This window comes from Geospiza fortis, unplaced genomic scaffold (genome assembly GCF_000277835.1).
Source record: "Geospiza fortis unplaced genomic scaffold, GeoFor_1.0 scaffold145, whole genome shotgun sequence".
NCBI lineage: Eukaryota > Metazoa > Chordata > Aves > Passeriformes > Thraupidae > Geospiza > Geospiza fortis.
Window position 1 is genome coordinate 2,661,932 of NW_005054362.1, and position 14,279 is coordinate 2,676,210.

The 14,279-nt window shown below is 40.1% G+C and overlaps 1 protein-coding gene across 1 annotated transcript in view; it reads right to left on the bottom strand.

Annotated features, from left to right (window-relative positions):
• IFT81 (intraflagellar transport 81) overlaps positions 1 to 14,279 on the bottom strand; it is a 37,191-nt gene that overhangs the window by 21,146 nt on the left and 1,766 nt on the right. Inside the window, exons 3-8 of the mRNA XM_005424018.2 lie at positions 13,386 to 13,566; positions 10,450 to 10,539; positions 9,329 to 9,394; positions 8,900 to 9,010; positions 7,592 to 7,676; positions 1,361 to 1,524 (exon numbers count right to left, since the gene is read on the bottom strand). Of these exons, the coding sequence (XP_005424075.1) occupies positions 1,361 to 1,524; positions 7,592 to 7,676; positions 8,900 to 9,010; positions 9,329 to 9,394; positions 10,450 to 10,539; positions 13,386 to 13,566 (697 nt within the window). The remainder of the gene's footprint in view (positions 1 to 1,360; positions 1,525 to 7,591; positions 7,677 to 8,899; positions 9,011 to 9,328; positions 9,395 to 10,449; positions 10,540 to 13,385; positions 13,567 to 14,279) is intronic.

Genomic DNA, 14,279 nt, shown 5'->3' on the forward strand with positions numbered 1-14,279 from the left:
GGCTTGAATTTGAAAATGGCATAAGAATTCCCTTCTGTGAATAAATTCCTGGATTTTATATTATAAAATGCATGGTGGAAACATGCTTGGTGCACTTCAGCTCCTTTTTAAGGCACTGAGATAATAAAAAGCCTACTTAAGGAAAAAAAAAAGCGGCCTAAGGCCATGCTGTGACTACAGCCAAGTGTATGACATGTTTTTATTATCTTTCAAGAAGAAGATACTTCCAAAATATAACAAATCAAAGGTTACATCATGGAGAAAGAGGGAAAAACTTGAAGCTTTTTAAAGTATTATGATAAACCCAACAACACACTTGGAAAAGAAATGTGCAAAAAAACAGCGTTTCAAGCATGCCTGAAAGACATAACTGCAGCCACAAATATTGTTTTGATTAGAGGAACTAATCTAGGAAAGCAGAGGCTGAATCACAGAGCTGGTTTATTATTTCAGCCCTAATCTGCCATTTATTAATGCTGTCATCCCTTAAGATGGATACTCTGTTTCCTCATTATCTCCATTTCATGGCAAAGCCTGAGTTGGAAATCCCAGGGGTATCAAACACCAGCTGGTAAGAAACTGCTCTTCTTCCCTCTAACAGTGATGTAAATTTTCATCATTATCATCAATAGAAATACTAATAATTAGCATTCCTCTAAATTCTTCTAGGACATTATATTTAATATTTAATCTTTTATTTAGGATTATGCAAATAGGAAAACTTCATTGAGTTAACACATAAATGTACTTGTGTGGCAACAGACCCCTCTGCACATTCTGGATATATCTGGCAAATAAGGGTTTTTCTAAGACTATTTGCTTTTAACTTATGAAAAAGCCTGGAAAGGTAAATCAAGTATTTGATGACTAAATTTTCTTTGTTCTTAAAAACTAAACCAAACAATGCAGGGCTCTTCCAAACACTGAGGAGTTCTGAGCCATTGCACAGGGATGAAGGCATCACCTTGGGAGGACACATCCCTCAGGGAATGCTGTTGTGTTGGGATAAACCCCCTCGATGGCAGGGAGAGTTTCAAACAAGTGAAATCTGAAGAGAAGAAAAATCAGCCCTTGAGTGCTGAATTAACACAATTTCCTCAACAGCACCTGAGGATATGTTTGGGTTTGGGGTTTGGTTTGGGGTTGGTTTATTCCTGTCTCTTTTGTGGGTATTTAAAAACGCCTTATCAGAGAGTTCGCAATTAGGGATTGAGACACCTTTGGTTTTACAACTGAGGGGAGGCTGCTTGGGGAATGAAACATCTTCTCTGGGATATGAAGCAGGGATAAGAACATTGCAGAGTCCAGGCAGCTCAGAGCATGCTACAGAACACAAATCAGGGTGACCTTGGTCCCTCACCTCACTTTCCAGGGCAGTGAGATCAGCTTGAGTCATGGCTGGCTCTGCAACCAACTTTTGTAAGAAATACACTGAAGTCTTTTTACTTTCCATCTCTCTGGGTATTTTTTCATTTACCAGGTAGGAATTGAAATTTATCTCCTCTTCTAGTTTCTTCATTAAACCTTAAAAACAAATTAAATCAGTGAGTGTCTATAAAAGCAATGTAGCAGATAATTAAGTTTGATTTCCCCAACACATTAAAGTATTTAGCAGCTGATTACAATAACAGCATAACATTTGAGTCTTCAGTGCTCAGAGAAAGGGGGAGTTACTTGATTTAAATTTTTAATCTGGATCTTAAACAATATAAGAGGATTTATTATGCACCTCTATCTTGAACATGTAACTATCAGCTCCTTGAGAGATTCTTCTCATTAATAACAAGTAAACCCCATCTCACAGGAAACTCCAGCTGAGTCAGATACAGAATTCAACACACACTGCTGATATAAACAGCCATTGAACCTTTATCTGTAGAAAAATCTTCATTTGGCCTAGCTCGTTGATAGATTTATTATATCCTTGGAGATTCATGCTTAAAATAAAACTGTTTTTCTCTCTGGCATTTAAAAAGGCCTTAAAATGAGCAAAGTTTAATGTATGCCTGCTTTAAGGGTCCTTTACATTGCTGGAACACAGATTGCCTCCCTGTAAAGATTTCTTCTTGAAAGAACAAACATTTAATCTCAGGACAGTTTATAGACTGAGAATGCAGAAAATAACAATCCAACAGAAAAAAGCAACCCCATTTATAAGCTTTGCTGGACCAGCCTGATGCACCTACACCTTACCAGGCTCAGGAGGACTTGGCTCTTTCTAGGCAGAGTAATTCAGGCTCCTTAACAGATAATTTATAAATAAACTCAAGATAAGAACAATTCACAGATAGAAAAATGCAACCGAATGAAAGGAAACATCGATTTAAATGACACTGCACAGTCTCCACTGACAACAGGCAGTTCAGTGCAATAATTCCTCAGAGGCAAGGACTACAAGAACTACAATTCCTGTGCCAAGGACTAAAAGATTCAGAAGCTGCATGTCAGATGAGAGTGGGAATGGGTATTTCAGAGTATTTTTCATGATCCAGGTGATCCAGGGTTCTTTTTGGTTTTCAAACAACTTGTTATGGTTGGGATTTTAGTTCTCTCCTTATTAGGGAGAAGATGGAATTGTGATGAAATGCCAAGGAAAACAAGAAGTTCACAATCTCCATCTCTTTCATTTACTGCACAAGCAGAGAGAAGTTGAGCACAGAGATAAAAAAGTGCAGCTGATGCTGCTGAAACAGAGATGGGAAAGGATGTAGATGAAAACAGCTTTTGGTTCTCAGGCTAAGAAGCCTGACTGCCAAAGGGAAAGGTCAGAACAAATTGAAAGAGCCCAGGAAAAGGGGCCCCCGTTTTTCTGCTGCTATTTACCTCTAAATCAGTGTCCTGAGAGATCCTCCTGAGCCCTGCTCCCAGCCCACTCTGTCAGGAGAGCTGCCAGAAGGGAAATAAGCCTTCAGCTCTTGAGAAAAACTCAAGAACTGGGAGAAAAACCAGGCCCTGGGGAAAGCAGTGCTGCCAACGAAGTCAACACAAACTAAAACTGAGTGGGAGTTCCTCTTTCCCAGTTTGTTGATTTCTGTGTTTATGGAAAGCAACACACCCACAAGACATTCTCCCCTTTTGTGGAGGGGCCATTTATCAAAACAAAGAGCCCCCAGACTGGTTCTGAGTGGGAGAGTGGAGTTCCTCTGCTATCGTGCACTTGGCACTGCAGCTGCACCCTGAGAACACACTGGGACTTCCTGGGAGAGATTTCCCACTCCTTTCCTCCACAAGAGCTCAATTCCAATCTCCCTCAGCCCATGACAGAGCTGGGCAGGAGGGACCACATCTTAATGTCTCACTAGAAATCTCCCACCTGTGCAAATGCAGCAAAGCTGCTTCCCACACACCCTGTGAGCTGAATTATCACCTCAGAAGTGACTGGAGCACCCCTCCCAGTCTGATATTTATCACCAAGATCTGTGGTGTGGAAATCAATGTGATATCAATTACATTATTCTGATATGAAATATTAATATTTTAATTAAATCAATTTCTTGAGGTTTTTAGCAGCAAAGAAACCTGCATATATAACCTACACTTCATTTCTTGTGCTACTCCAGTTTTCTGATAAAAATGTGCATGCTTAAATGATTTGTTGTAGATATGACAAGAAACTTAGCAAAGAACCACAAGAGCTTTGATAAGAGCAGAGACCTTTTGAGTTCATGGAGTATAACCTTGATCACAATCTGATTTATTTCTCAAGTAACCTCAGAGCTGCTACCAAGTCCTGTTACCCCTGAGTGTTCTGTGCTGTGCTGAGTCCTCATGGAGCAACAAAACCAGTTAAAACTTGATTTCTTGATGGGGAAAGACATGATGTCAACATCCCTCATGAGTAATATCATTTCTTTCCTGAATACACTGGATATATTTTTCCTCCTGTACAACTCAACACATGGAGAAGGAACTACCTAAGAGCTACTTTTGCTGCTTAACAGAACCTTAAAAACCAAAACACAGCACAGCTCCTGCTTTGGGGATTTTTTCAGTGAAAAGCATTCTTTTGAAATTCCCAGGCTAGAGAGGAAAAAAGGCCAGCATACTTCAGATCTTTCCATTACACATATAAATTCTGTTTTTAATGTTTCAACATTGACTTATGGTTACAAAATGTACACACGTAAGCAGCACAGAAATCTGGCTCTGTGCCCTCAGGTTATTTTAGCAAGCTCCTGCCAACCACATATTTACATGTGGAGAGCTATTCAGAGCACTCCTCATGTTTTCCATTCAAATTTTTTTATTATTATTATTATAAAGAGAGGGCTGGGAGAAAGAGTTTATTTGTGCTTGCTCAGTCATGTAGAAGAGATGCAATTTTCTCTGCACAATTCTGTTAATGGAGCTAAATCTTGATTAACTTTGTGCTCAGAATCCCACTACAGGCTGCCAACTGGGCATCCTGGACCAGAACCATTTGCAACAGGAATTCAGTTTTTAAAAGGTGGGAAAAAGAGAGAGGGACGCTCATTTCATGACTCTCTGCCAATAATTGGTTTATTATCACATGGGAAGGCCATGACCAAGTCTAGAACAAACTTCCAGCATCAAATCCTTCCCTTCCCTTCTGCAGCCACAAAGACAGGGCTGAAATGATTTCCTCCACAGGAACACCACTTCCACTTTCCCTCTCTTGAACAGAGGCCTGGGACATGCAAACACTGGCAGATCAATCATCCCTTCCATATATCCTCAAAAAACCAAAATCTTCCTGAATTTGTGATTCTAAGTTCTGCTTTTCATGTTTATTATTATTAGAGCTCTTTGAAACCTCTCTGACCTTTCAGTGCTCTTCTTGAATGTTGAATTAATGAGCAGGGGCTGCAGGGCTGGATGTGCCAGAGCCAAACCCAGAGGCACAGAAACTCTCCTGTGGCATTTTCTCCCAGAAACGAAAGCAGGGAAGGCACCTCATCCATGGCAGTGGCAACTCCAGCTCTTCCATTCCTGACCCACAAATTCTTCTCAGACACTTCTTCCAAAGAGCCCCACATGCCAGAAATACATTGCATGTACATTATTCCTGGAGGAATAGCCTGGAATCTGGCTAGTCCTTAAAATAAACACTGTTGGCATGAGCTTGGCTTCCCAAGTCACTGTGGTCACTTGGAATCAAGGGTCTCCTCATTATTCAGCCATTTCCTTATTTTTATTCCACCAGTGATCATTTGCTATTTTCTTTCAGGAATCTGGTGTAAATACCAAACAAAAAAAAAAAGCCAAACACCCATTCTATTTCTCTAAACCTTCCATTAAACTCCTTTTAATCCTTTTAACAGAGACCACATTGAATTTTTGCTGCCTTGTTTGTTCAAAATGGGGTAGAAGAGTTAATGACCTTAAAAAAATCAACTGCAGCAAACCCATCAATCTCACCAACCAGATTTGTATTCTCATCACAGATATCAAATTATCTTAAAAGTGCTTTACCACGACCTTGCATCGATTGACAGTGACTTTATAATAAATAAAATCATTTGAAGATGAAATAAAGTTCCACCTAAGCCAGTCTCCTTTACCAAATACTTCTATAACTTTAATTGCAATGTGGTCTGCAGTGTTGGAGGAGATAATTTAAACTTGGAATTTTAGGAAAAGATCATTGTGTGGAAGAGAAAAATATTAATTTTTTATACCAAATGGAATATTTAAGTAATAGGTTCCTAAATTTCTGGTTTTCATCAAGAATGAAATAAAATAGGCATCTGTACAAAGCAATTCCTCTTTGACAAGTATCTTTGAAGTTCTCAGTGTTCTAAATCTATTTCTACATATTAGTTTAAGGAAGTTTATAAATTACACATTTTACTGTTCATCAACAGATCATTTTAACACATTCTTTTAGTCAATATTTTCAAGCTACTCATTCACTTCTTCCTATTTCTGCCAATAAAGTAACCAGTAATGTCCTGTAAAATGGACAGGGACCAAGAATTCAGTGATTTGGTTTGTTTCTTCATGTTATCAATTTCTGTTTGTGCAGCAGAGCAAAATTATGTCAATCTTGCAGAGTAAGTGTGAGCTGGGCTGTGGTTATTCAGACCAGAGCCCAGTGTTAATAAAAATACTGTTCATATTCAACACAACAAACACCACAAAAAACCCCTCCAGAATATGAAAACTCATGTCACTTAGTGCTACCAGCAGCAAATCCTTCTCTAGTTAAACAATATCCTGAGTAGTACTGAAGTTATTAAACAGGGAAAGACTGAAGTTAATGAACAGGGAAGGACTGAAATGAATAAGCAGGGCAGGAGTGTTCTGTGAAGCAGCAGCATCACTTCCAGCTGCTTTGTAGCATCATAACAATTAATGGTACAATACAAAGTCTTCTAAATATGATGTTTCTAAGAGTTCAAATCCCACCAACCACAAGGCTTATTCTCCTGGCACAGCTCAAGCAGGCTGATGCTAATTGCATGCTAATAACACTCATGAATATGTGCTAGCTGCATTTCTTACAGAGTTCCTTTACATTTCTTTAAATATAAAATTAATTATAAAGTGAAGTAATCAAACCCATAAGACAAACAACAAAGCTTCTGCTCGTTAGCAACAACTCTGAACATTTTATCTTGTTTAGGAAGTAAAAACACCTGAAGCTTTAAAAATGCAGGAAGTTTCCTTTAAAGGGAAGGATCTGACTTCCAGTGAAAATCCAGCTGCTGCACTGTCAGCAGACAGGGCTGATACCAGGAGGCAGCTGAGGCACCAAACTGCAGCCAAAGGGAATCTTCAAAATGAAATAAATTGTGCTACCTTGTAGACCAACAAAGCTTTTAAAATAAATGGAACCTATTCAGTGCACTGTGGTCACCTAATTTCAATTATTTAAAAAACCCCACAGTTGGCATTCTGTAATTGCTGCTACAGGCAGTGCCTTTGTAACTGGGGAAAGCAATTACAAAGCTGAGTCCTGAGGTCTTTGTTTGGGCAAAATTTCAACATAAGTTTTCTTAAGTAATGACTCCAAGCTTTGACTGGGAACATCTAAATACTTTTTGGTTTTTTCCCCTGCAAGCAGGACTCGAGATAAGGAAATTTAATATGTTAACTTTATTTTCATCTCAATGATTAAATGACATATTTACTGGCTTTTTATTATGTTACCTTTGCTTCTGTGAACTGAACCCACCGAGTTTCCATTGGCCTTAAAGAAACCCAGGAACTGAAATAGAATTGTTGACACAGCTTTGCTGTATAAACTCTCTGATAGCTACTGCAAAAAAGGAACAGTTATAAAATCCATTGCAAGTCCCTGTGAGATGGTTCAGATACTCTTTTAATTCCACTTGTGGTTCAGTGGCAGATGAGAATCATTAAAAAATCAAAGTAAAATGATAAACTAATAACAATGCTATGAGGTGGTGACTGAGAAAAATCCTTTAACTCAGAAGAGCTGCCAAAGCTGTTGTGTGATGCAACTGAAATAGTAAATGTTCTTGAAAGAGCAGGACAATAACTTGGTTTACTAAATTTAAATTGAGAAGGAGTCAGATTCTATCATTTTGGAAGTCATTTATACACCATTCTATGGCACGTTTTGCACCACACCAACCTAGGATGCAAGAGGAAAAGCGCTACTCACTTTCTGGTTTGGAATCTGCCACCATGTGCTGCATCTCCTTCAGCTGGACCTGGGCCCTCTGCAGCCTCTGCTCCGTGTGGAACAACTTTGGAGAGACAATTGGACACACACAGGGTCACTCCTTGGAAATCCACGTGCAAACCACTCAACCCACAGAGCCCCAAAAGAGCCCCAAACACAAACCATGGCAGCTTTAATGCCTGGTGATTTTCTGTTTCACAAGGGAAATGTGCCAGACCAAATTTTCAACACTTGGCCTGGGTTTACTTGATATTCCCTCCTGTTAATTGAGAAGAGTGTTCTTGTTCTCCCAAGTGATATTTTCTCTGATGGCAGAAATTCATCCAACAATTTTCAACCAAAACCACGAGTGGCTTGAGCATTACAACAACAACAAAAAGCAGCAGGAATCAGGATTGCAGCAGATAACTCTGCTTATCCTGCAATGCAGCTGAGTTGTCACAGCAATCCACTGTCCATCCCAGGAGCAGTCTGGAAAGCTTCCTGCCAAACAAGCCCCAGCTGATTTGCATTTCTGTGACTTAGAGAGATGTGTAGTAAGAACTGGAATTAACTGGACATCACATTCATTTTAGTTGTGATCTTACTCAGGCTCCAGCAAAGACCAAACAGCATGAGAGGCCACTGATTCCCACTGATCCCACATCCAGACAAAGGCTGCAATATCAGAAATCTGAGAGCTTTCCTCATTCTAATAGTGTTATTTGGTGAGACAGTGTAAAAAAATAGCACTGGATTCTATTGAAGTATCTTGTTTTGACAACACAGGACAGAATAAAACCCACCCTTACTCTTGGATGTCACCTGCTCCCAGGGCTTCTCAGGACATCATTTTTCCCAAATTCAGGGGCCTAAATCCCAAAGCCGCTCCTGAATACATATTGCCCCCACCCAGGAATACAAGGTACTTACTGTGTTGCTCAGCCCCTGCAACCTTCGTGCAGATCACAGAGATAGAAATCAAACCAAGGAAATGTTTGTTCACTACCATAAACGTGAAGAGTTCCCTTTGGGTGCTCCAGCAGTAAGTCATGGAACATTTCCTGGGAATGCTAAAGGATGATGTCAGTGGGAGCTGAGGCAGCCAAGTACCTTCAGTGTGGTGTTCAAAACTTGCAGGGTCAAGCCTCTTCCCTTAAAATGTACATAGATCTTTTAAATGGAATTTAATTTTCTGGGGCAGGGAGAAATTCTCACATCTACTGCTGTTCCTGATGTATTTTTAAAATGCACAATTCCCAAACAAACATCAACAACTCTTTAACAGGTGTGTTGTTATGCCAGTACCTGACTTTTCTGTTCTTGTTTCTGTTGAGCCAGAGATTCTTCTCTCTCTTTCTCTAAGCGAAGCTGTCTTGCTATTTCAAGCATCCGTTGATGATTTTGTACTGTCTCCACCTACAGCAAGTGGATAAATAGTGCATGTTGCTGTCAGATAGCTGAGAAATACATTAAAGAGATCAGATGTCTCACAAGCCCACTTAGCACTTCCCTTCCATACACGTTACTACTCAGAAATGACAGCAAAGTACTGGACTCGAGATTCTTAAAAGCTCTGGATCAACGCCTGGGGAGATTCCCTGTAGGTCAATTAGTTACTTGATTCCTTCCTAGACATACAGTGTGTTTATCTTAATCCCTGTTTGCATTCCAAAATGGGAGTTGCAGGCCAAGGATTATGACACTGAAATGTAGGAGTGTTACTGCTCTTATTACCCTCTTCTTAAGACGCTCGACTCTTTTGGCCAGTTGATCTTTCTCCTCTTCCATTGCACTGATGTCCTAAAAAGCAGGAAAAACAGATAAAGAAATATTAATTTATTCCCCATGTATATTGGATTGGACTAAGTTCTCTTCAAATTAATATGAAAATCAGAATTCTTCCCTGAATACATGGAGGCAGCTGTAATTTTATTGATCTATGATCAAACATCCAGGATCCCAATCTCTCTTCTCTCTTACTTCCCCCACAGTTCCCACTCTCTTTATGCTAACATTCTTCATCTGCATCCTTGAGTGTTACAGTGAACATTTAAAATAAAAGCAGGTGGATTTCTCTAAAAGAAAAACAAACAAACAGAAACCACCAAGGAACGAATCAGTATGAATTCAACGTCTGATGCAGTCTGACATATGTTCTTAATGTCACCAGCATTACCCAATTCCTGGCAGACCAATTTGCATGAAGTTGCTTATGAGAGATGTCTGCTGCCATTTTTTGTATTAAAACTGTCTTAAAAGAAACATTTTCTAGTGCTCAAACATGTATCTACTTATTATTATTCTCCTTTAGTCCTATTTTACAACAGCAGGGCTCTGCAGGTTGGTAGTTATGACAGAAAGGAAAATGAATTCTCCAAATGTAGGCCTTATCTCAACATTTGCTTGGCTTCTCTGTGTGTCCACTGGAAAGTTGTACACAAGCTTAATTATTGTGCTGAAACAGAGCAAATATCTCTACTTAACACTTGAGCCACGTGGGTTCATCATTTCTGTTGACTTAAGCTCATAATTCATTCAACACCCTCTGGAATTATTAGCTGCTATCAGGAAAGCAAAAGGCTTTGTATCAGTCTGCATTCAGAGGAAATGGAGTTCCAATATTTGGAAATCATGCTGCACAGAGTCTTGGCAGCCTCGTTCCCCAATCTGCTCCAGAAATCTCAGCTCTAAACACGAGCGAGGACTTTGTGTTTGCCAACAGAGAGCAGCTCCAGAGGCAGCTGCAGTGCCCACCAGCCCTGGCCTCTACGGCTTTCACACTGTCCACAAAGCCAACAAACATGGAACTGACATGCAAAACACCAACTCAAGAAAAAATTGTGGAGTTTGTTTACCCTTCTTATTTCTGCAGTTGATAAACCAGATATTTTGAGCTGCTCGTGCTCCTTATGTAGGTTTTTAAATGCTTCCATGAGTTCTTCATACTGTGAAATGAAATGGAAATTGTGCAGAATGAGCTCTGTGTCTAAGGATTTTCAGATCAACACACTGTTTTACTACTAAGACAGTAAATGTAGACATAGAAATATGGTAAGAACAAGATAAAAAGGCATTTTCTCATTGCAAAAGCCTGTCAACTTATAAAGCAGAAATAAATAACAGTGCATTATCATCCATTTGAAGAGACAATCAGAACTTCACAATTTCCTCAGTATTTTCACCTTTTGTAATACACAATGTATTTGCAAAACAGGAAGATGTCACCCAAGAGGGACAAATCAACAAATTACTCTCTTTTACTACACATCTGTGTATCCCACATATATAAATCAGCCCCAAAAGGAAGTGTTTGCTCTAACAACACTTCTGAAGGAAGCAATGGAGCTTGAGTTTCCTGAGTGGCCCAAGAGCAGAGCTGAGTGAACACGTGAGAAATGGCTGTGCCACGTTGCATAACCCTCACCACATCCCAGAGATTGATAGATGCAGCTCAGCACTCAGAGACAAGGAGACAGTGTGCTACTTCCACACCAGTACTTTGCCCACCAGGAATCTTCAACTGAGAGGCAGTGTGAAAGTCTGTGTGGGTAGAGAAATAACAGGGGACAGAGAGAGTTTAGAAATATGGAGAGGAAATAAATTTAGATTCAACTGGGAGAAACGCGAGCTGTGGTAGAAGGAAAGATTATCTCCACAGAAACAGCCCTTCAATGAGAATGGGAAAATCTAAAAGGAGAGTATCAAGTCGTTTTTTACTTCCTGGAAAGAGCAGTTGATATGAAAGGTGAATACCAAATGGCAACAGCAAAGGCCAGTTCAAACAAAGGCATCAGAGCCCTGAGCAGTGAAGCAGCACCTCCATTCTATAAAACCCTGGGGAAGCAGCATCCAGAGCACTCTGCTCAGTTCTGGCTGTTTCAGTAGCAAGCACACACTGACAAGCTGGAAGGAATTCAAAAAAATAGCAATAAAATGGCTATGGAGAAGACAAAATCACAAAGAGCTGGATTAAGTGGCAAATAATGGTGTGACAAGGAATGCACAGGCTGGATGAGGAGGAAAAATTTAGAAAATGCAGGAGTAAAACCCAACTGGCTTCCATGATGCCCCTTATGCACTCTGGAAATCCTTTTAACAAGAATGAAAATGGCCAGGTGGTCTCTGCATTCCCACTGCTGGTGTCCAAGAGTTTTCCTTTGTGTGTCTCTACCTCTGTCAAAAGAGGAGTTCCATGAGACTTTTCCCCGTTGGAACATGAAATTTCAAGGCCAATGGCAGGATTCAAACAAGGCAGAGCAGAGTTTGATGGATCATAACAAAAAATGAAGTTCTCACATTTCCCTTTGGGTGCTCCACATGCACATGAAATAAAAGACACACTCAAATGACCAAAAAACCACCCAGGTTCCTACATGGAAAGAGATCTCTGGCACCTGGAGCAAATCACAAGATTAATGCTGAAATTGCTTATTTCTTAAATTATACATTGCAGGTGATCCAATGTCTAAATCACAACACAGCTGGGAAGGTGGCAGGTTGGCTGAGTATCTTCTATAAGTAATTTACAAAAGTTCATTTTATTTGAATCTACACACCCACAAAACTTAACTGTGTTAAAAGGTGTCTGAACTCTCATTTTTGAAATTTCCCTTAAAAGACACCATTGCAAGGCTGTATCTAAATAATTCAGGCTAATTGTTTAATTCATTAGTATCTAAATATTTCCACGGTCATGTTACAGTGCAGTAAGGCATTCTATTACCCCAGCTTCTGTTTTGAATTAATCAGCAGAGTATTAGTTTAATGAGATGGTTCTATTACTGTAATCCCAAAAAGGAACACATCTTACGTCATGGAAATTATGGAGGTGGATATTTATACACATTAAGACTGTGACATTCTGAACAAAACATACAATCTGCATTTCTTTCTCTCCCTGCTACTTCTGCTGAGTTATTTCAAGGTATAAATCCAATATTGTTAGAGGTAACAAAAAAATAAAAGGCTTAGTCAAGTCTCAGTGAGAGTGTTCAGCTTTGCTGGTGCAGAGTTAACAGATCAAGTTACCTCTTACAAACACTCAAACCCACTGTGGTTTAGCAGAACAAAAGGCACAGAAAACTGGGGGAAAATAAGTAAATATGTACCTCAGATAATAAACCCAAAACTTTGGTTCACTTCAAGTTTTACATTTCAAACCTACCCAGTCTGACTATCTAAAATCAACATTTAATGCTCACAAAAGAAGTGGGAACATAATAAGAAGGAATGTCAGCACAGAGAAAAAGAAATCTTTTCTTTATTCACAAAAAAATAAATGGTTAAAGCAAAAGTGGAGTAAGGCTCATACCAATATTAGGCATCAAATACTATCACAGGACTATCATGACTACAAATGCAATCAATGGACAATTAGGAGACTTTTGGTCATAATATTTCCTGGACTTGTTTGAAGTGGTAATTTTATAAAGTTAAAAATATCCAGGTCGTATTTCATAGAAAAAAAACCCTCAAACCTGCTCAAAAATTAAGAACTAAAAGTCTGTCTAAGCCAAAATGGCTCTGAACATTATTTGGCACCCAGTGCCTAATGGGCTTAAGGCCTTTTAATTCAATGCTACTTATTAATACATAATTTCAGGGTTATTGGAAGAAAAGTGGTCAAGACATCAACTTTTTATTATGAATCTTTGCTTATCCTTGATTCCAACAAGCTTTTAACATAACTCACTTGGACATGTATGCCAGCAGTAACTCCCTGATTCATTTATCCCTCCTCCCACTGGCACTTTAATCAAGGTGAAACGTTGGCATTGATGAGGAATGGTACCTGTTTGTTGAAGTCAGCCACAGTATCATCCTGCAGGAACTCTGCTGGCACCTCCAGCTTCACCAAGAAACGTGCCAGGTAAGCTCTGGTCCTGAGTTCATTGGTCCTCTGAAGAAGCCAGTGCAAGACAGGATGAATTACAGCTTTGCTTCCAGTAACCAGCCCCTGGCGAAAAGCACTCCTGTATGGAACCAACCAGGAGAAAACGCCAATAAATCTCAAACAAAAGAATGCTGGCTTGCAACAAAAACTCTGCAATGTTTTGACATTCCTTCTCCACTTGCCTAATGATTTTTGTAATGCTGGTAGGAGAGAAAATGCTCATGATGAGGCTTCGGTTTGATTAGCCTGGAAAAAAGAAGGCTGAGGGATTTGCACATTCCAGAACCTGAAGGAAGCACAAAATAGAGATGGGGAGGAACTTTTTACCAGGACAATGGGAATGGCCTCACAGTGACAGAGGGCTTTGAATTAGGAAGCAATTCTTCCCTGTGAGGGTGCTGAGGCCCTGGCACATGGTGCCCAGAGAAGCTGTGGCTGTCCCACCCCTGGAAGTGTTCAAGGCCAGGCTGGATGGAGCTCTAAGCAACGTGGGATAGTGGAAGGTGTCCCTGCCATGGCAGAGGGTTGGAACAAAGCTAATCTTTTTAAGTCCTTTCCAACCCAACCCATTCTGAGCTGGAAGTCTGCAGTTCAGGCTCCCGATTCTTGTACCTTGAGTCAGATAAAAACCCCATAACACACTACAAGGATGAACCCAGCAGTGACAGCTCCTCATTTCCTGCGACACCCTTGGGGGATGCCGGCAGAGCGAGGGGGATTTGGGATCACCTGGCACAGGTGAGGCGGGACCGGGACCGGGACCGGGACCGGGGCTGGGCAGGGCCAGGAGGC